The sequence below is a fragment of the Rhamphochromis longiceps genome, linkage group LG5, assembly GCF_057381845.1.
Source record: "Rhamphochromis longiceps isolate RC_006_pf linkage group LG5, R_longiceps_female_GT1.1, whole genome shotgun sequence".
Lineage (NCBI taxonomy): Eukaryota > Metazoa > Chordata > Actinopteri > Cichliformes > Cichlidae > Rhamphochromis > Rhamphochromis longiceps.
Window position 1 is genome coordinate 13,155,371 of NC_140561.1, and position 23,801 is coordinate 13,179,171.

At 41.4% G+C, this 23,801-nt stretch overlaps 1 protein-coding gene across 3 annotated transcripts in view; it reads right to left on the reverse strand.

Moving 5' to 3' along the window:
* Positions 1–23,557, reverse strand: part of tafa1b (TAFA chemokine like family member 1b) — a 125,025-nt gene extending 101,468 nt beyond the window's left edge. For all 3 annotated transcript variants that reach the window (XM_085405927.1, XM_085405928.1, XM_085405926.1), the window contains exons 1-2: positions 22,983–23,557; positions 20,815–20,951 (exon numbers count right to left, since the gene is read on the reverse strand). In XM_085405927.1, coding sequence (XP_085262053.1) covers positions 20,815–20,938 — 124 coding nt within the window. In that variant the 5' untranslated portion in view covers positions 20,939–20,951; positions 22,983–23,557. The remainder of the gene's footprint in view (positions 1–20,814; positions 20,952–22,982) is intronic.
* Between the last annotated feature and the right edge of the window lie 244 nt (positions 23,558–23,801).

The window sequence follows — 23,801 nt, forward strand, 5'->3', positions numbered from 1 at the left end:
AGCAAGCGCGATGGCCTACCACCTGTGTTAGCCTTCTTCCTAAAGTGTACTAAGTAATCGGCTGTAGCGAGGGGATGGTAATTTGACAGCTGGCGAGAGTGCAAGCAAACTGAACTGTGAAACAAAAAAGTTAAAACAAAAAAAAAGAGTGAAAGAAAGACTGTGGGGGTGAAAGAGTCCAAAGTAAATGGTCCTGTTTAAAAGCTTCGATATGCATCTTTCAAGAGACTCCTGGATTCCCTTTGTGAGAAACAGTTTATTTGCTGGCATGTACCGATACACGCAGACATAAACACACATCATTCGCAAATGGGATCAAAGATCTGATGGAGCTGAAAGAGTGCCCAATAAGTGCTGCTGCCCCAGACTAAATGAGTGACAATTTACCAGTGTTGTTGCTGCCGCTGCTCTTGAGCCCTTGTGATCATGTTAAAAATGCAGGGAAGTGGAGGAGGAGCAAAAGGATTTCAGGAGAAAGGACAGCTCTCAAATGTCCAACGCAACACTCACAGATGAAGCGTCTGGCCGCTGAAAATTGGTCTTTGAGAGATTCACAAATGCACCTATAATTTCAGTTGCATGTGCGAGGAAAATGTGCGCAGTGACATCCAGCTTCTCAAATACCACATTTGCACACATTTGTACGACTCCTCACAAAGTGTTGGAACAATGCAAAAATGGGCCAAATGCACAGAATCAGACGTGGAGAACAATGCAGACACACCTCTGGCACCAACATGAAAGCTCATACTAAACCAGCAACGCTACTTGTTTAGCAAATAAGAGTGATTTGAAGACTTTCCCCAGAATCCCATCTGATTTAGAAGCCTAAATCTAACGGACGTGCCCTTCTTTCTTTAGGGAAAAAACATTTTAATTGACATAAAAACATGCAAACTTTGATGTTCTCACATGTTAACGATCTGCTGCACAGTCTCTGAGCTCCTGTGCTGTGCGCCGCATGTTTCCACTCTAGCCCCGCTTAGTCCATCCACTCCTTGAGTTAAGATCCTAGAGAGACAATTTGTGCAGTCCATTAAGAGCTGATGAATTGGATTTAGACCAGCAAACTGGTGTGAATGGGCGGCCTAAACACACAGGCTGACAGCCCCCACTCCCCAATCGTTTGTGCAACTCTGTGAATAATGCTGGCCCAGCGTTCGCTCCTGTTTCAAACACACATACAGTTCCCTAGCCCAGTGCTTATGGCTGTATTCACAGCAGAAAACATGACTTCTATTGCTGTATATTGACTGACATCTACTCTACGCTATAAAACGCTTGTGCAGGGAGCTTTCTATTTGCAGAGGAGACAAAGCACACTCGACAAAATTTGAGTCGTTACGCTAATAGAGGCGTGTACATCCTGTGAACAGCTTTTAATCTAAAAATCAAGAATGGAAAAGTGCTTGACACTTTAATCCCTTTTTGATATGGAAGTGTTACATGCTGCTCTAAGCATAAATATGGGGGTGAGCGGCAAAAAAGAAGAGAGTTTGGTTTACCACACAAAATGCAAGCATCCCCACAACAATGTAATGCAAACGTTCGACACAAAAACAAAACAAAACAAAAGCAAAAACCACACACGCACACACAAGGACTTGAAAACTGGCCATAAGTGACTCAACAGATCTTTTGGTTCAGTGCGCCGCATTATTGCATTTTGGTATTTTATTAGTAAGGGTAAAGTCTTGATGGTAAAATTCAGATCTAAAAAACTGCGATCCCTCCATGTAAAAAAGTGTGAGCTGCTAATGAATTGGATACGTGTGATGAAGGCTGAGCAAATTCCCTCCTGGCTCTTAAAAGTGCAGTCCTGTCTCAGTTTCATTTAAACAGAGTGAACAGTAGTTACACATATTTAAACACCGAGGGTGTATTTGATACTGCTTCAATTATTAAGATTGCAAAAAAAAAGGAAAGCTGCCAGTGGAAAAGTGCCAACAATGTTCATGTGGTTTTCTATTCTATTTCTACCCTAATGAAAAAGACTTAATTGAAGAAAAAAAAATTATGTTTTAAACTGTTTTTATGCACATTTCCATCATTGGTAATATTCCCTATCAGCACAGCCCTACTGAACTTTTATTCATGTCTGAGTTGAGTGTTTTGAAACTGGCCTAAAGTGTTGCCGATTGTTGTATTAGAGCTTTGGTTCCTGTTTTTTAACGCTCACTTTTTTCTCCATGTCTGCTTTGTGTCTCAGTTCTGTTTTAATTGCTCTTCTCGTGCAGGTTTTCTTGTTGTCCTTACCACCTGCGATTCCTTGATCATTTCCACTTGTATCTTCCTTCCCAATTACCCCTGAACATATATGATTCAGTGTCTCCCTCTGTCATTGTCAGACTCTCTACACTGTCTGTGTGTATACCATGTGCTCCACACCTGCGCTTTTTGGCTTTCCTCCCCGTGCCATCATGCCGTTTGTCTCAAACATATCTTTCTCACTCGATCAGCTTTGTGTGTGAAGCTTGTCTTTAGTTTTGTACTTAGTTTCTCACATCTGCATTTGGAGCCTCATTTTGTACCACCCTGAGCACAAATGTATTTAGCGCCGGACATGACATTGTGAATACCATAAGTACTGGAATGTGTGTGCAGTCGTGAACTGGCAAAGCACTGCAGCAATTTTGATTATTATTTATCTCAAGCTTTGAATAAACAAATTCTTGCAAAATGAAAGTCAAAGGGTTAGTTTGATACCGTCAAACCTACTGCAAGTTTCATGCAGTCATCCAGGAAGTGTCTGTAGCACTCTGCCAGTGGTATTAAATATTAATCTCTCCACTTAGGATCTACTGATTCAGAGAGAATGTGCAGGCCATAGGGAACTTAATGGGACACTTATCACACTTACTGTGATAGGCCTAGTGCATGTCTCGCTATTTAACATTTTGCAGTACTCAAAGTCCCACAATATAGTTTTTCATCGGGATTACGATGAAACATCTGTTTTGGCTTTGTGTGTATGTGTGGTAGTAGATGGTTTGAGCATATGTTTGTAATTTTTTGTGGTTCTGTGCCTTTATTTAAGCACGCAGGTAGTGCAATAAGCAAGTGTGTGGGCGGGTACATCTGCGCAGGGCTTAGTGCCTAACTGAAGCTGGATATTTACTGTAGCCTGTTAAACGCCCAATATCAAAAGTTGGTCTTGCAAAACTGTCAGCCACATGGCGGCCACTGGACTTGAATCTCACATGGACCTTGGATTAGTTTCTGTCTATTGCTCAGGGTGAAATGTGTAATCCTGATTCTGAGAGGCGGGTGAGAGGAGAAGGAGTGGGGAGGCGGGGATTCTTGCTATTAATGTCTAACCTTTTAAAAAATGAATTTGCAATTGTGACAAGATACGGGGGCAGATGTGATAATTACTTACCTCCGGTGTGTGTGTGTGTGTGTGTGTGTGTGTGTGTGTGTGTGTGTGTGTGGGGAGTGGTGGGTAAACTGCCAAAGAAAGCTTGCTTTATAAAGCTGCCCAACGCCGACATCTTACTTTGACACGAAACTTCATACTTTCTTTGAAAGTAATTTAGCAATTACAACTGTGGCTATACTGGTGAATTTTCTCTTTAAATGGGAAAAAGCAAAAACAAAACATTTAAAAACACCTACACCTATCCATGTGTACAGGTCTGTTCATATGAAATGAATATGCATTTATATGCTCTGAGACAGAGCATTTATATGCAGCACGGTGGCACGGTGGTTAGCACTGTTGCTGCACAGCAAGAAGGTCCTGAGTTCAATTCCACCATCAGGCCGGGGTCTTTCTGTGTGGAGTTTGCATGTTCTCCCCGTGTTTGCGTGGGTTCTCTCCGGGTACTCCAGCTTCCTCCCACCGTCCAAAGACATGCAGTTTGTGGGGATAGGTTAATTGGATAATCCAAATTGCCACTAGGTGTGAGTGTGAATGGTTGTCTGTCCTTGTGTGTTAGCCCTGCGACAGACTGGCGACCTGTCCAGGGTGTACCCCGCCTCTCGCCCTATGACAGCTGGGATTGGCTCCAGCACCCCCCGCGACCCTGAAAAGGATAAGCGGTAGCGGATGGATGGATGGATGCTCTGAGACAATGATCTGGCTCCTCAGCAAACCCATCAGTGAAGCGGCAGGGCAAAATAAGGAATCCTTTTAAAAAAGGTTAAAATCTTCACTGTCTGGCAGATGGGGAGTGTGGCCTGCTCGTGAAGACCCTATAACAACCTCTCTTAGCTGCTCCTGGCCCACCATTACAGTATCTCCCTGATCAAATGGATGCCATCTGTCTGGCTGGGGTTCAGCAAGAGTGCTACAGCAAGCTGGTTTGCTGGCTCAGCCAGACGCATCCTACCTTGTTCTTTTGCATACACATAAGCTCATTTTCTTATCCCACTCTCTCTCACAAACAAACACAGGCGAACACAAAGAGGTGAGTTCAGCCATGCAAATGTCCAGAGGAAACGGATTTAAGATGGCAACTGGGATCTTGTGGCAAATGACGTGTAACAGGTAAGTGGTAAATGATGATCGATGGTAGTGTAATCTTTGGATAGGGACGTGAAATTGACTGTCAGAATTTTCTGTTAAAATACATCGTTGCCTCCTCTAGCTGGCACTCGTGAACAAGAGCCGCACATCCATGAATTTTAATTCACTCTTGTATCCAACGTCAAAGCATGAGGGAAAGCATTCTGCCTAGGTAGCAATAAGAATTTAACACAATTACTGAGTCATTCCCGTGTGCTTCCTAAATGTTTCACACTGTTATCAATATTAAACCTACAACTCCTGCCTCTTATTTTGATTTCTATCTTTCACATGTCGAGTACACATGAAAGCCACATTCCTACTTTAAGGCTCTTACATATAAATGATTCTATAGGTGGTTTTATTGCAGCTCTCCCATGTAGTTTAAGAGTCCTGGCAGAGAGCTGTGGCACCTGCAATCATTCCCTATCACATTCAAGTTGTAGGTGTGTTCACAAAAGCTTGCGATTCCTAACTAGAAATTTGTATTCCATTGTGAATGCCATCAGTATCGCTAACATTAGCACAGTACACCTTTGGGTAGAAAGAATGAAAGAGGTTAGGGCTGCTCGATTATGGCAAAAATGATAATCACGATTATTTTCACTGAAATTGAGATCTCGATTATTTGACGATATTTATTTAACCCTTTAAGACCTACCATAGAACCAAGTCCGCCAGAGCTTATATTATTTTTTTACATGTTGTAGTGCCATTTGTGGGAGCATTTCAAGTTGCTATACAACTGTTATAGCCCATATTTTAATAATATGTATGCATTAAGTCCATAGTAACTACATTAGTTGCAAAAAAGTGCAATAAACTATAAAAAAATTGAAAATAGTTTTTGTTTTGTTTTTTACATATATTTCTACTTGGAGAAATTTAAGAGGTTTATCCCTCAAAACTTTAAATACAAAAAAGTTGCAAAAAATAGTTTACAACAACAGGAAATTTATTTGGAGTGGCTTCATAGTTTTATTTTGGAGATACACAAATTTTTATATACTGCAGGAAAAACGAAAAAACAATCATATGATGCAAATTTGCAAAGAAAACAGCATGTGCATCAAAATAAACTATTTCCAGCAGTGCAATTTGAGTTCTAAGCATCTCAGAAACTATTCAGAAAAGTCAAACATGACCAGTATAGGCTTTTAAGGCCTACAAGTAAAAAAACTACATTTCCGCGAAAATGACATCACTTCCGGTTTCGGCCAGGAAATTGCAGACATGTGATAGTTCTCGCTGACGTCTGTTTCACTGTGGGAAGTGTTACGAACAGCTGATCGGATCGGCAAAGCGTGTTTCTGGAATATTATGTTTTTGTTCCTGCAAGCGCTTTTTATGCAATTTTTGCAAAGCTATATGTGGAAGGAAACTGTGACCGAGGACAAGCTGATGGCATAAGATGTAAGTACAACTCCTCCGGTTTCATATGCAAAACAAATTATTGCGCTAGCTTACGCGGTTCAGATTCTACCGGGATTTAAAAATAGTTACACAAACTGAGGGCAGGGATAGCTCAGTAGGTAGAGTGGTTGCCCCATGATCGGAAGGTCGGGGGTTCGATTCCCCTTAACAGCTACCCTGAGGTACCCCTGAGCAAGGTACCGTCCCTACACACTGCTCCCCGGGCGCCCAATGGCTGCCCACTGCTTCACTGAGTGAATGGGTTAAATGCAGAGAGCAATTTCCCCACAGGGCTCAATAAAGTACAATAATGTACACACTTTCTAAAACGGAGCGTGCTGCTCTGACCGGATTTAAAGGGTTAACAATGACTTTAAAAAATTATATAAAATAGTGTGCAACACCACTGAAGTTTTTTTTACCTCTCTTTTCAACCAACGGCAGTCACTCTCCTCTCCAAATAACTTCTGCTTAGCTTTCCGAGCTTCCCTCGGGTCCTCTTAATCAGCGGTCTCCAACCTTTTTTGCGCCACGGACCGGTTTATGCCCGACAATATTTTCACGGACCGGCCTTTAAGGTGTCGCGGATAAATGAGGGAGGGGCTAATAATCGGCTCAGTCATTTTTAATGATCGTTGAAAGCCCAGATCGTAATCGTGATTAAAATTCGATTAATTGAGCAGCCCTAAAAGAGGTCCCCTTACTTTCCGTTGCTGTCATTGAATAACATCTGATAGGTTCAACTGTTGAGCTTTCATCTCCTCCAGATCCACAAAATCTCCCCTCATTGATTCAGTGCTGAAGTGGGACTCAAGTTAATTCCACATGTGTTTTTCCTACAGGTAGGTTATACATTTATCACACACACTTTGGAGCTAGAAACTTAAAATGTGTATCCGCTTTAAACGATTAAGGTTGTTACATTTCTCTATTGATCAATACATTTATTTTCTTTTATTCTTTACATTTTATTTCTTTAGAATAGAATAGAATAGAATAGAATAGAATAGAATAGAATAGAATAGAATAGAATAATCCTTTAATTGTCCCACAAGGGGAAATTTGGTAAAGAAGAATTTGTTTGGTGTAAATCTCTCCATTATTCCTCCTAGTGTTTTATTTGTGTCTAGTAAAGAATCTCAATAAAATACTATTTTTCATGTTTTTATAGGTTCAACTATTTGCAGAATTAACTGGATCATAGATTACTAGCACACTTTCCCGTAAGCATGCTGCGTGTTTTTGTTTGTGAGAGTCTCACATGACAATGGTGTAGGCGTGTGTGACATCCGTAGCAGCACCAGACGTGTGTAGATCAGCAATGGATAATATGGAGTTCGGGAGACAGTACGACCATGCAGCGTTTAAAGCTTGGAAGTACTTACATTACTTCAAGTTTTATTCCGTAAGAAGTGACAAAAGCATTAGCGTACGCAGTAAACTCTGCGTGGGAAGAAAACTTCTTCTTCTTCGTCTTTGATTTTATTTATTCTTTGCTGTGCTTTACTTGCATCCGTTTACAAAGAGTGAGTGTAAACACAAAACATTTTATTTTACATGCTGAAATACGCAGAAAATAGGTTTAAATGTTAAACAATTTCAACTTCAAGTCAAAGACCGTTGCATATAATTTAATTTTTGCTTAATGCAATGTGCATAAAATTAAAAGATTAAAGCTAATTTAAAAAGCATTTTGAGTTTATTTTGTAGTTTTGATTTTCATATGTTACATTGCAATAATGTTACGTGCTTGTTTTGTTATTTAGTTAGGGTCTTAGTTGAGTTTTAGTCTAGTTTATGTTTCTTCTATAGCTCCTGACTCATGAATCTTTTCCTGTCCCCTGTGCAGTCTGTCATGTGTCATTTCTGTGTTAACATTGTCAAGCTTGTGTTGTCTTGTCTACGTTCTGTTATGTTTCCTGTTTTACTTTGAAGGGTCTGGTGTTCCATGTTCAGTGTGTCTAGTTGTACTTCCGCTGTGTCGTTCAGGTTCATTTGTGTCAGCTGTTTCCCCCAGGTCTTCTCATTTCCCTCAAGTCTTCCTCCATTCAGTGTCGGGTCGTCTGTTTTGTCAAGATTCATGTACTTAGTTATTTTAATTATTTTAAAGCTTCGGTTCATGTTCAGGTCTCTCGCCATAGTTTTTGCATGTACCTGTTCTGATTCATGTTCAAGTTTTCATGTTAGTGTTAGCTTATCCCAGTTGAGGTTTTAGTTTAGTTTCACCTTTGTTCACCTTGCCTTGTTTTTCTGTTTCGGTATTCAACCTAATAAATGGCTCACTTTTTGTAATACTTAGTTTCCTCTCTTCCATGTCTGCTTTTTGGGTCCACACCACAAACACACCAGCTGCTCAGCCGTGACAATTTTTCCTTCCCACTGTCACCAAGTGATTGCGCATGTCTAATTGTTGTAGTTTTCTCTGCATTATTGTACGGTCTTTACCTTACAATATAAAGCACCTGGAGATGCTGTTGCTGTGATTTGACTCTATATAAATTAAGTGGAACTGAAATTAAATGAATTAATACTTTTGTCCATATAGTGCAATTCATCTTAAATTTAAAATATAAAAGCAAGCAAACACAAAATAAAAAAAAATACAAATAACACTGAATGTTTTCACAGTTCTGGGACTGTGGGTAGAAAGCTAGGAAAACTAACTTCTCAAACTTTACTGTGCAAAACAAGATATGATTACACCTAAGCTAACCTAACTGGTTATATGCGACTGTACCTGAATGGTAATGTTAGCCAACATCTGTCTTAGAGTAATAAATAAATAAAAAAAATAATGATGCATAATAAATAATGAACATTGGATTAGTATTTCCTAGTTCCATCTTCTTCTGCTTATCCATTTCACGGTCACAGAACAGCTGGAGTCTGTCTCAGGTATCATCAGGCCAGAAGCAGGGTACATGTCATGTCATCAGCTGGTCACAGGGCTAACACAGAGAGACACTCTCACATTCACATATTTAAAAAATCAAAACAAACAAACACAAAAACCCCATTCAAATACAGCTTGCGCGTTGATGATTACCATAGCAATGAAAACAAGTTCTTCTTATTTTTTTTAAAGGTGTATAACACTGAAAATTCCTGTGAGTCACAAAAGGTAACAGCATTTGATAGAGCTGGAAGCTGTATGACACACATCTTAACACCTAGATACCATCAGACTAGGGCACTAACAAACAGAAGGTTCAAGGTTGTGAAGCCTTGTTGCAAGTCAAAGGGTGCTGAATGGAACGGATATATTTTCTGTTTCCATCTCAACCAACTAATTCCTTTTTCGGAGGCTTCCTTTCACACATTTCCTTTCCTTTGCCTTCACTAAGTATGTCTTTACCGCCGCACTTTTAGCATTTACTCGTCTACCCTTTGGTATATACCACCAACTGCATTATGCCAGTGTAACAAATAGTTATAGCTCTTTGGATTTGTACTCCCTTAATCCTGCCCTCGCTGATGCTTTGGGTGACATTTCTCATTTGCTGAACAGTTTAGAAAAAAAAAAAGAAAACGCTGTCTGCCCTCTCATGTGAAACATCCAAAATTGTAATAACATCACTATAGCAACATTCTGCTGCACAGAGACACAGTCTGGCGTGACTGGCTGCCAGCACGTGCACAGCTCATCACCACCCCAACAAACTGTTAAAAGCAGCATCCCCTGCTTAAGCCATGTTTCATACTAAGGTTATTCTCAGTCATGCAAAGAAACGTGAACAAGATGTGAACTTATCCAATATACAGCCAGATGGAAGAATAATGCACAGAAGTGTTGCTTAGGTTCATGGTCCTTCCACACGTTTGCCTATCAAAGGTTTAGTACGACTTACACTTTTTTAGAATAAATACACTGTAAACAAGATTTAAACAACTTGCATTTGCACAATAAAATCGTTTTTAGATAATTGCATTAAAATGCTTCAAAAGGCACTAAGGTCACAAACATGGTTCCAGCATAGGGATGGAAATTAGCTGAGTGCCATCTAGCAGACAGCTACTGGCTACAGCTGCATGTGTCACTCTCAAAATATCAATACAGGTGTGCCCAGCCCTAGTAAAACATATATTTAACCCTTAACACTATTTAAATTGATGTGAAGCTACAAAATTAGCAATAGAAACCAAATGCATTTTTAAACTGGGGAGTAAACTTTTCATTTCTGCTTTAAACTTGTGCATTTTAACATAACCATATGGAGACCGACTTGCTTTTGGAGCTTTTCAACTGGCCATGGCTTCCTTTTTAAGCCCCAGAGGTTGCCGCCTGGTTCTGCCTCTTTCACGCTCTACCCAGGCTCTACCCAGGCTCTACCCCTTGGCTTAAACCAAACAGTGGTTTTCCAGTATGAACGTATCTGACACAGAGACTCTCCTGTTGCGTGCTACATCTGAGAAAGGGCAATTTCGGACAAAGCCCAGGCTTGATTCTCTCTTTCGTGTGTGAAAACGGCTTAAGATAGTGATTGAATAGGCTAGTTTTATCCCTTTCTGCCAGCTCTCTGCCTGACATGCATTCTGCAAAAAAAAAAAAAAAAAGGAAAATGTAGCATCAAGCCAGACAAGTTCTTTTCAGTCCACTGACTGTATCACAAAACATTTTCTGTATTTTATTCAGCTAAATCAAAAACCGATGCTTTGATTGCACCCCAGAGAAGAGGGGGAGTTGTTTTGAGATATGAGCGTAGCTCTATGCAAGGGCTGTACCCAGTAAGACGAGGGAAGAGGTGGAATGTAACACTAAAAGGTAAAATATAGTATGTTAGCCAGAGGTTCTCCTTCTCTGTTCAGCAAAACACTACACAGATACGGTGATTCTTTGGATCTGCTGAGAGTGAAACTAAAGCCCTTTTTTTTCTTGACAAGAGCGGAGCACATTGGCTCAGCTATGAGTAGAATTTTCATTGCATGCTCTTGCCAAGTCACCCACATATACACAAATGTGGGACATAAATGGCTGAAATACAAAATGACTTGGGAGAAATAATGCAGCAGTTAGCTTGTCAAAGGAAATCGTGTATACAGCATGAATCGGGTAGAGCATTAACTGCATCAAACCAGAGTATCTAATACAGCCGCTACATTGTTTTAGTCATTAACCTTAGGTCTATACATTGACCTGCACAGTATACTTGTGCACTAAATCCTTAATACAGACGTGCATCCTCTGTGTAGATATAAGCAAGGAAATAACTTTGAACCCGATCTTAGCTTGAATATCCCACAAAAACTCATCTGCAGCTTATCTGCAGTTGATGTTTTTGTTTGTCTTTCACGAAGGAGCTTAAGCTCACAGGCCTTGATGTGGACTCCACAAGGACACGGAGGGAAAATTTTTTTATTATCATAAAAGATGAGGTGAGGGAAACTGTTTTGCATCGGTACTGTTCCAGCTCTCTTTATTTAGCATGCATGTGTGCCTCGCGGTGTATGCCTTGGAGAGGGCTGAAATCCACAAGGATGGGAAAAAGATGTTATGATCAAAGAGAGCATGCAAAGGTATTCCGTTCTATTAGCTCGGTTCCAATAACACTCTTCTTTTATACACATGTACGGCAACCTCATACTTTTGTTGATGCCTTTTGGGAGAAGGCTGAAAAAGTTCCTCGGAGCAGGCATTAATTCTCATTTAAACTCAACTCACAGAACTTACAGAAAGCAGGTCAAAAGGTCTTTTTGTTGGAAAAAGCTCAGTTCCTCAAACCACTTAAACCTCTGGGATGTGAGACGAGGAGGAGAAAAATCCTACACAGCCTGCCTGGTTGCCTGAGGTTCTAAATATTATTTCCTTGCAAACGCACACTGCAAATTTTAAGATAATTGGAGCTAAGCACAGCTTTTTTGTTTCTTTTTTGTTTTTTACTAACACCTCAAATGAAACTGACATATAGGGGAGCCTGCGTCTGTACAAATAAGACTAATGTGCATAAGAATAATAAGAGATCAGGCAAATAAATAAAAACAGGATGTCCGGGGCAGGAGAAAGAGAAAGGGCACAGAAGAAAAGAATGAGGCAGCGAGTGAGATGCGCAGCTCCGCTGGGTCATTAGGCTAGAGACAGACACATGCAATTGCCACCTCATCCTTCATTCTCTGGCTCTCCTGGCCAAAAGGCACTGGGGTATTGAGCCATGTTCAGTGAACCTGACATGTGCTGCAGATACTGTGGCAAATGAAGATACACTACGGGGCCCATGGACACTAATTCTCCTCCTCCTTTTTCAGCAGTCTGTCACCATTGTTACTGTGTACAGTATGAGTGACTGGCATATTAATACGAGATGCAAAATAGCGAGAAAACTCTAAAACATGGTGGCTGGAGCAGATTAAAATATGATTTCCTGTCTGTTTATACAAGCATTTGGCTGTGTCCATCTCATGTGTCTTACTCTGTACAGCGGTGATAAATAGTTAGCTGTGACATCTCAACCTAACTTCCATTATTAGAGCGTCTGCTGTCAGATAAAGCTGTGATAAGACAATACGGTGGTGCCTCGGCCCAGCAGTCGCATAGATTCATCCAGACACATCAGACAAGACAAATAGACCTCAGCTAATGCTGACAGAGCATCCCGGGTGGAAAATTTAGACAGACTTTCAATCATTTGTTTGACAAGTGGGGACATATTCAAGCAAGAGATTTCTGTTTCCATAATTCCAAACCCCATAATCCATTTTTGTCCCATAGTCAGGGCTCGAATGACTGGACTGGACTGAAAAATGGAGTCTCCCTGGCAACAAATATGCAACTGAAATTTCATGTTATTAGAAGTGTGAAAGCAATTTTTGAAACACAGAAGGTCTAAATATGAATATGGCATGAGTGTTTAGAAGTAAGGTGTGCATATAAAAGGCAACAAGATAGGTTTCATTCAGAGTGGTGTCCGTGTCCACTTGAAGTCCAATATTCATTATGTTTTGGTCTCCTCTAATATCTGAAGAAGATATCTTATTTTTAGCAGGCAATTCCTTCACTACATTCACTAGCTGGTAGCAAACATTGTTTGTTTGTTTGTTTACTGGTGCAGAGAAAGTAGCATACAGTAGTTAAGCCATTTCCTGATGCAGAAACAGCATTATTAGAACTTAGAAATTTCAGTTGCAATGCATATTATACACACATACCATAGATGAGAATGAACAGACTGTTTTGAACTGACAGAAAGGCAAGATTAACTCAAAAAACCGCTTGTTAGAACCAATGTACGGAGAAAAGCATCTCAGAAAGTACAACCTGGCAACCTTTCTTTTTACCCAGTTAGCATCGGACCTTGAAGCAGAAGGGCTACAGCAGCAGACTTAGGTTTAGAAACTGTGGTAACAATTTACACTGACTCACCAAAATTGGACAGAAGACTGGAAAAATGTTGCCAGGTCTGATGACTTTTGATTTCTGTTGAGACATTCATATAGTAGCGTCAGACTATGGCATAAATAAAAAGAAACCAGAGATCCTCGTATCAAAGGTTCAGGCTGGTGCTCTTGGCATTACTGTGTAATGGTACAGGGGATATTATTTTCTTGACACACGTTGAGCCCCTTGGGACCAACTCCCCATCGCTTAAACGCCACAGCCTACCTGAGTCTTGTTGTTGACCATGTCCATCTCTTTATGACCACAGTGTACCCATTTTCAAAAGGCTGCGTCCAGCAGGATAAAGCACCGTGTCACAAAGCTCAAATCATCTCGAACTGGTTTGTTGAACATGACATTGAGTTCACTGTACTTAAATGGCATCCACAGTCACCAGATCTCAATCCAATAGAGCTCCTTTGGTGAAATGGGAGATTCATATCATGGATGTGCAGCTGACAAATCTGCAGCAACTCTTTGATGCTAACATGTCAAAAATCCTAATAGACCATGCTTCCAGCATTTTGTTGAATTGATCCCACACAGAATTAAAGCAGCTCTGAAGGCAAAAGTGGATCCAGCAACTTTTATTAGGTGTACCTAATGAAGTGTCTACTGAGTTTATATATTAAAATAAAGTTGCATGCTGTCAAATGGAAAAATAGGATAAAAGAGCCTACAAATCTTTATTGAGCACCAAGAAACTGCAGAAGTTGTGTAATAATTCTCACATTGCCTTTCATGATGTGCTTTAAAGGAAGATTTTTAAGTATAACTACTTAAGACACTCAAAAGGTAAACTCCCTCACCGCTGCTCGCTCAATAAAACGAAAACAGAATTGATTACTTCAGACTAGACGCAATGTTTTTATCTGTGTACACTGCAAACCATCAGAGGGGGAACTGAGGGGGTGGGACGAATCAGTAAAATGGCCCTTTCCCTTGCATGAGCTTCAAGTTCATTGCTAAAACAGTGATGATGACATCATGACAGAATGAAACTCGTCTTTAGGATCTGTTTGCTGTCTGTTCACATTTGCCGGACAGTGACGACAACGACATGTACAAAGCAATGCGCGATTTAAAAGCCTCACTGGAATGGCTTACCAGAAGAAGACCTGTAGCACGGTTAAGACAAACCTAATTTGACTGCCACTGGATAAATGAGTTGCTCGGGCAAAGTGAGACCTCTGAAAACAAAACACTGAATGAGTAACATTTGTCCCCTGCAGTGGTTTTAACTGATGCGGCGGAGTAGCTCTTTTGCATCACAATTACCTGGCATTGTGTCTTTTCGCTCCATTAGCATAAGCAACCCATTTCACTTCAGTGAGATGCTACTGAAGGGCTCGAGGAGCCCGGAGGCAATCGGGAAGCCGCACGTAGCTACTGTATGAATAAAGATGGCAGTGATGTATGATATAGTAACTATATGCTTTGTATAAATAGAATGGATGTGCTACATGTAACTGGACTACTCTGAGATAAACATGGGATAATAAGACACAGATGTGTATCTCGGTATGCTGCTAGACAGCTGGGCGATGTGAGACCTGTCTATTTTAATGCTCTTCACATTCTTAAAAATAATTGGTGAAGTGAGCCACCCATGCTCGATAGCACCTGCTCACTCAGTGTGTCACAATTATCTAACATCAGAAAAGAACAGGATCTAATCTACCATCTAATCACTCCAGGATTGTGAAAAATACTCCCGAGCACACGCAGTTAAAGGCTTCAGATGGAAAAAGACCGCTCGCTGAGTAAATAAATCCCAATGACACGGCAGAACTGTCACAGGTGAATCGGACTACGTTTGTCGAGGGGGCACATGAAGCAGTGAATCTTCATTCATTCATTAATTAACAGACGCAAGTGGCATTTTCAATAAAGTCACAGCTGGTGACACATATATCAGTAAGGCAGATTGTACAATGCGACTGTACTGTGCAAAAAAATAAAAAAGTTTGACAGTTACCTGAGATTTGGTCATTTTAGAAGTGGTTACTCAGGAAAGAACACAGAGAAGCTCATCTACTTTTCCAGTTTGACACATTAGTGAAGCTCACCTCTAAGTGAATATCTGATTATGTGTGGAGGGGAGAAAAAAAAGTCAAGAAATGGTGCACAGGCGATAGAAAGCACCAGTTCAACCTACAGTCCTTTCTCCCCTCTTGCCGGCCATAAAACGCAGTGTAATAGGATTCCTAAGCTTTTCCAGTGACTGCTTCCACTATCACACAGACATTTAAGTGCACTAATCCATGACAAATTGTCTCATCTGATCCATGACAAATCGTCTGAAGGGCCGATAGAGACGAGGAGATGAAGGAGGGGTGGGCTGGGGAATGGGCGGCAAGAGGATGAAGAGTCGGTGGTGGCGGTGGTGGCGGCGGCGGCGGCGGCGGTGGGGGTGACTGGTGTGAAGAGAGTGCTGCTCGGCACCTAAATGATCAGACAGTTATTGCCTAGTTTTTTAGAAAGGTTGCTTTCATTACCTTGAAGGGCATGCTGTGTGATAAAATGTGAGTGATCACATAGCACTGATGAGCTCTCCACCTAAGCCTGCCATTTTCAAAGCAATTATAATCCCATGTGGAGGTAGATTATAGGATTTCACTTCCTTTGTTGGCAAAAGGCCGGATTTGTAGATGTCATGTTCGCAAAACGAATGGTTCTAATTGAATTTGTGTGATATGTAATTTATGATTTTCATCACCCGGTAGTTACATTTTGGTTCTTTTTTTTTCTTTTGGGGGAAAAAAATTCTATTTTAAAAAAGACACACACAGACTGACTAAATATTCATTTACAAAAAAAAGATAACAGATAAAACTTAACAAACAAGAAAACTGAGCTTATTCAGAGGTCATACCAGAACCTTGCATATTATTGATTTAAATGTGTGTGTGTGTGTGTGTGTGTGTCTTGTACTGTACTATGTTGTATTTCAATATTCACCAATGCACCAACGCTGCCAAGCAGATAAAAAAAAATCCTTTTCATCCACTTTGCAAAAATAAGATTAAGGCATCATCCATTCAAGTGACTGTAATTACATTGAATTTTCTTTTGCCATAAATTCTCACACTAATTAGTCCCCATCGTCTAATGAGGATGCAAATAAAGCTGATTCGATGACGAGAACGCAGCCTATGCGCTCCTACCTTCCTGTGGGTAGCACGGATGGATCGGCTGTTCAAAAGCACCAAAGTGACGAGATTGCCACTGTGCGTTCCTCCGCCTGTTCGCGCCGCTAACTCCGAGCTATTGTAATGAGGAGTGTGACAACTATGGAAATGAGTTCCAAGTTTTTTTTAAAAAAAAAACTGTGTGTGCGTTTGGTTCTTAAATCTGTGAAGTTAATTTCTTAGAGTTCCAAAGTGCTGCAAGAGAAATCGTATATCTTCTGAAGTAAAAAAAATAATAAAAAATCAGTTCATACTGTGTATATGTACAGCTTCCAGATGTCAGTGCTATCCTCATTTACCAATCTGGCAGCTTTCCTAAATCCGTTTCATAGTTTAGGTTTAACACCCTGTATCCTGTCTGTTTTTTATCTCCCTAGAAAACTCCATACAGCTCACTGTTACATAAAGTTAGAGTTAAGCTCTGTGGTGTTTTGACAGGATGTGTTCTCAGAGCTGGAGACATGCTGCCTAATTTAACCAACATCCCTGCTTACGGTTATGCTGTTGCCCTTACTTGACCATGTGATGCATCTTGGCTAATCAAAGTAATTACGTGGAGGGTTTTTTATTTTCCACCTCAAAGAAAACTTCTACAGCGACAGAGCATTATGCCACATTGAATAATGAGCTCATTAAAATGCATTCCAATCATCTGGGATTAGACTTTACAGTCCATTTCAGATCAATGGATAAAAACATAACAGCAGCACCACTGCATTATTTATCAGCCTTTTCAGTTAGATCATAGCCCCCTTTTGTGTTTTTACATGTAACATGTTTCACGTCCATGAAAAAAATAAAATAAATAAACTTTTTTTTTTTAAATCAGTGCATTTACAGCTGACACTCACAGTTGATTTCATATTCCAATTGTTTTTTTCTCTGACGAACACCAGATAACGTAATTAGTACAAGTGCAGTTCTGTAACAATGCAGATACACCGCAACGCTGCGGCTGACGAGGAATTTGGAGAATAAAACCGGATCCTGTCAGGGTGTGACAGCCTAGTTAGTTTTACAGCTGCACCTGCTCTATTAGATCCAAGTCTCTCTTAAATAATAATAAATAATAAAACAAAGCAGCGGCTAAGGTGCTGTTATATCAAGACTGCTCCTCTTGGTATTGATATATTATATTGGTATTCATGCATGCAGCAAGGGTAAATAGGTAGAGCACCTGCTAAGTATAACTTAATGACAAAACTCTTATCAGACAACGCATTAGGGAGCGTGTTTCATTTTATCATTAGGAGGCACAAATTCTCCATTAACTTCTGCCAGCAAATGCACTGACAATGTAAATGCAAATTGGTTACACTGAAAACCAGTACTATTTATCAAGAGTGGCCTGGTTTGTGCAGCAGCACTCTTGGCAGTGAGAACTTGTGCTCACTGTGCTGGCAGGTGGGGAGAGTGCATAGCCAGGCTTGTGTGTGTCATGTCACATTCAGCTCATCTGTCAATGTAGTGGATTATTTCTTGAGAGACCAGAATTGGCTTCCCAGAATCAGGGCACCATCAATCTTCAGCCGCACGAGCAGGACACGCGGGAGGCTGTGTGAAGCGGAGGCTCGCGGGAGAGAGTGCGGCGCCGCGCTTCCCGAGCAGGTGACGAAGCAGTCGGGCAACTCGTTACTCAATCGCAGCATCAGCCGTGTCTATGGCGATTTGTCACTGAAACGTTTGGAGAAATAAATAAACAAACAAGTGCAATGTGAAATCTTCGCCCAATCTGTGGTGCCTTATTTTAACGTGTGCTGTGAGTTACTGTTGCAGGAGGCAGAGAAGCTGATCTCTCAAAAACTGTTAGCTGCTTCAACAGGCTGGAAGATAACATGACCTTCACTTCCCCTCCTCATATATATACCCACACAACCCCTTCGCTGTGGGTTTTTTGTTTGTTAGCTTTTGTACCACTCAGTTTCTCAGGCAGTCTGCCAAGCTGCATTCACAGAGCCACACAAAGTAATTTCAGGGCATGTTTTCTTTAAAGGTACCAACCTCCAATTTCAGCATCATCATCTCAATGAAATGTATCTTTTAAAAATTGTGACTTAATAGCAAACATAAAGCATGTTAGTCTAATGTAACATTATACTTCTGTTCACAAAATATGTTTCAGTGCTTCATGAGGAAAGCTCTACTGAAACTTAACTTGCAGTAGGACCATGCAGCACATGATATCATTCTTTAGAAACACAGAAACATCCGCTTATGGAAAACAGCAGAGCGTGAAAGCCAATGGATTTTTCAAGGCAAGACATCTCTTTCTTGCCACGTCCTACATAGCCATATCTATTTATATCTGAGGGTTCTGGCCTCAATGAAACCAGAGAGCTTCTCAAATTATAAAATCAATTCTAATTCAAATATTCATCATAGCATTTCAATTCTGAGAGAGGAGTTCTGGTTAGATCGGTTAACGCCACTTCACGGATGAGTAAAATTGATGTCAGCTTAATCCTCTAAAAAAAAACCCCCAAAAAACATGATATACAGTAAATTGTCCAGTCAGACAACAGCAGCTGGAGGGGATGCATTCTGTGAGCAGTCAGATGTGATAGAACAATGCCTGCTGGGAAGTCTGCTGATTAGGACTGTAAAACTTCATAATACACTGGCAGACTAAGATTATAAGTGCATTGTTCTGCACTTGTCTATTTGTCTCTGTTTGTTAAGTTTTAAAGTTTTCTAGAAATTACTCATTGCACCCGTCTCAGTGAGAATCCCAGAGATGTTATTCAAAATTGAGTGGCCCAACCAGAAACACCCCAGTAACATGAATTAAATCTGGGTCAATCACCCATCTCTGTGTTTGAAACTTGCTACTGAAATGCACCCTAAACACAGCTCCAGTATCCCCACAGCACCCATGAGGAAAGGCCACAGCATAATGGCCTTAAAGACGAGACTTCATTTACATCCCTGTACCCTCCTCGGTGCAGTAAATGCATGAGTTGATCTGTCTGACAGGAAAAACCCTTCCCTATCACCATCTTGTGGTTGGATGCCTCTTCTAAATGTACAAGGAAGGGTGTGGAGGCCAACCACTACTTCCCCCCCCTCAGCCCCTTTGGGATCACTGCATTATTCAAAAAAGACATTTACTGAGCCATGCACTTCCTTGTACATCTTTGGCACCAAGCTTGACTTGCCAACCAGTCAAACCCAAAAAAAAGGGAGGAGGAGGAGAAAGGAAAGGGGGGTAAAAAAAAAAGAAAATGAAGGCAGCCTTTAAAAAATTCATTCTGAGCTCTCTATTGCTCATCCCTTACTGTCTTGTTCCAATTAACGGGGCTGGGATACTTTGAGAACTTTCTATCTATCATAGCTGGGATTTTCATGTGTCAGCTGTTCCACAGAAAAAAGTACGCCAGCTCTCTGACATTTTGCTTAAAGCCACCAATGTTCAACACAAGCATAGAGAATTCAATGCTGGATTTTTTTTTCCACTTGCTGTGCTTCAATTACTGTCTTTTTGCCTGGCAATGCAACACACACAAAAGGGAACCAAGCAGAAGATAGCATCAATGTTTAACAGCCGCTTGGCATCCACAGAAAGCTCCGCTCCACACAAGAGTTCAGCACAGAAGTCGCACTTATTGTTAGAAGCTTAAGGAAAGCACTTGCTTTGCTCTAAAAACCTTCGCCTCCAGTGTAACAGTTCTACATACACTATAAGCGATTCTGGTAAGCTTCTCCGTAATCAGTGAATTAGAGCCACCTCTGTGTCTACCTCCCCTTTTGCCCTTACAGTGCAGCAAGGCGTCGGGCTTAATTGCCAAATGTTTCCAGTGCAAAAGAGGGGAACATAATTGTCATTTCTATCTAAGCCGCAGTGATCAAAGCTCCCCTGGCTACCAGCACAGTAATGGGGATTTCTCTCTACAGCTTGGCCTATTCGTAACAGTGTGCCAGCAAGATTCACGCTGCAGTAGTCAAGAATTCCACATCGCGACTGTGAATCATCGTTCCACTAGCTAACTCGGAGTGCTGAAAGGATGTCGTCCTCGTTGAGGTCTACACACAGAGATGGGGCGTAGCAGCCATATTTCTCCAATAGGTTGCAAAAAATGTATATGGGTAGGTTTGATTAAATTAACCTAGGGTAATGCATGATTAGAGGTAGCTGTCTTTGCTTATCTTGTATGACTGCGAGCACAGTGAATCATCTTGTACAGTACCGTGGCAAATCATCCTGACATACTGCAGCAGTGTCTCGCTGTTGCCTTTTAAACAGCCAAAGCTGACAACTGCTGCCCCATGGAGAGGGCACCATGTTTCACTGTAACAGGGTGCTATGAAGCTGAAATCTGACAAAGAGGGACACGTACCCAGGGTGAGAATGTCAGTGCGACCAGGCCGGGCCACATGGTGCTGTTGGATGGTCTGGTAGAGAGTTGCCTGGCACAGCAGCAGGAAGCCGAGGCTAATCCACATGGCCAACAACCAGGACATGGTAAGGCCGAGTCTGCAGGATGGCACGCCGCGGGGGAGAAACAACAGGGGGACAGGGGCAGAGTTGTATTACAGCATGTCTCCATATATATTTACAACACACACTGTGTTTATTTCATGTGCCAAAAAGACAAACAATGCTGACATCAACCACACACATCAAGACCACCGCGTCGAATACTGTCACCTGTTCTTCTTTTTTTTTTCAAAGTAACACAGCTAATGGGAAGAAAAAGACGACAAAGGGGCTTTGAGGGAAATCCCAGCGGTCAAACACAAACTTTAACATGCTAATATCACACCACAAAAAGGAGAGCAAAGAAACACGGGGGAAAAAAACACCCTGCCTCCAATTTTTTTTAGACTGTAAGAATGATTCACCCCTTTTTAGGGAAACCAGAGTTATTAAAAACAACAGCAAGACTGTGTTTCTAAGCACAGGCAGCCTTCTTGCAGATTTGTGCAGCGACTGCCTAATGGCTGGTGAGGGCCAGCATATGGAGACACGCCTTAGCCCTTATTGAATAATGAGGCTCTCCTCCTTTCCAGGTGTTATTAGGGCCTCTCTCCACAGCATACCCCCCCACCCCCACCCCCAACCAAGAAATGTGTCTTAGTGTGTTTAGAATTAGTACATATAAGGCTGAGGAGCTCATTTAGTATATTCAGCCAAATGACAAATCACATGTTCTGAAGTGATGTCATGACTCTAATGTAACTATGAATTTAGTAGTGTTTGATTCTACCTGTCCTTTTACACTCTTTACCAACACTAAACCTGCCAATAAAGGAAAATCTAAATGCTCCAGTTTTCCAAATTAAGTGCCAATGATCTGTTCTGATCTAATAATACACTTTCAGAACCCCCCACCCCCTCCTGGTTTGATGTACATCTGAGATTAAAGCCATTAAGGTATTAAATGTTACCCATGTGTTCTTTACCCTCAGTGACATTGAGGCTGCTTAATATTCAGCGAAAATTAAGCATATAATTATTAACAGCACATTGTAAATCCCCACCCCTGCACTAAATCCATCATAATCCGGTTTTGTGGAAATATGAACGGGTCCTGTGGGTTTATTTTCCTTAAAAAAGAAAAAAGAAAAAGAAAAAAAAAACATTAAAAAAAACTATCGTGTTCTTCTTATCGGGCTGCATTTATTATATATTCAAACAAAAAATTGCGCTTGTGTGCTTTGCTGTTTATTGCACAGACTTGGAGGGTGCACGTTCTGACCAAAAAAATAAAAACATCACCTGATGTGAACACACACAGTTTATCATCGAAAGGAGGAGGAGTATTAGTATCATTTTAAAGGAACTTAAGAAATAAAAACACACACAACCAGCTTTGAGGAAAAGCAGACAGGAAAACTCACGTGCATCTCGTTTTCCTTGCGGGAAACAAAAGAATTCACAAGAGCCGGTTTGGCTCTCACAGTTTTATTGCCTTAAAAGAGAGGCAGCCGCTCATCTGTGCGTAACAGGTAAGTCTAGCGTGAGATTTTAAATGCGGTTCGGAGCAGAAGCAGCAGACACACCTGCGGGCGCATAACCTCCTGATGCACCTGCGTGCAGCGTGGATTTAACAAAGTAAGGCGGTTTTATGAGCCCGCTCGTCTTAATGCTGCGGAGACAAGTTTAAGCAGTGACTCCCTAACACATAGACCTGTCTACCTGATTGCAATACACCGGGAGGAAATCACTCACCCTTGTCCGCTGGCTTGTAAATAGCCCACATCTTTCCAAGAACTATATTTGTTTAGTGCTTAGCCTGCTACTCCTGTACTGTTTATCTGGGGAGGTCACCTACCGCTATGTGGAACTATTCATTCTAATTCTAAACATAGGTGGAAACTTAGCATCTTGGTTCAAATGTATTCTTGAGGCTAGAAAAGCTTTTCTACTTGGACTCCAGCATATCTTTACATAAACCAGATGCATTTTTCAGCAGGCAGTATACTGTGGGGAATTAAATCAACAGCCCTCCTACCCCATCCCCAAACACCAAAGGTGCTCCATTCAAGCCCCCCACGCCCTTACCTGAGCGCTGCGTTCAGAAGCAAAGGAGTTCAGTCAGAATCACTGCCTGCCCAGCAGACTCACTCCTCAGTCTTAAATCCATCCATACTTGGGAGCCAGGGTTTTCAGCCTGAAATTCCACTAACAGATAAGCCAAACACTGCACAAAAGGGAGCTAAAAAGGCTGTTCTTTCCTTTCTATATATCCTTTTGGACCCCTGCTGCTCAGGTTCTTTTTGAAATCCTTTGGCAACACAAACAGTCACCAAAAGCAAAACACCCAGGGGTCTTTGTTACAAACTGGCCAGGATTTGAGGGATGGAAGGCTGATCATGTCACTGCTGTCTCAGCCACATTCGTGAAGATGTGCTCTCCTTCCTTCAGTGTCTCTTCTCCGTCAGTAAAACTCCTATGTTCTGTTGACAGGGAGCTAATTTACCCTCCTCACTTGTCGTCTTCTTCTCACGCGTGCAGCGGAAGGCTCCAGTGGAATGACTGCTCTGTCTGCTCTTGGCTGCATCCCCCCATTGAGAAGCAGTGCTGATAGTGTGAGCTTCAGTCCTCTCTCCAGCGCTCTAAGTAGAGAGTCTGTGTCAGACAGGCAGAGCGAATGTGAGTGAGTGTGCATGTGTGTGTGTATTACAATGTAGCCCAGCTGGAAAGCAAGGGAGAGAGCGAGAGAGAGCTGAGAGAGTCAGATCACACGTCTTAAAGCAAGACTACCCACTTCTGCATCAAGACTTCATCGGCAAATGAGGCATGCTTTATTAACCCACCTCTCTTTACGTCCCGGCTTCCCATCCAGAGCACTGGGAGACGTGCGAGTGTAGCCTTCAGCTC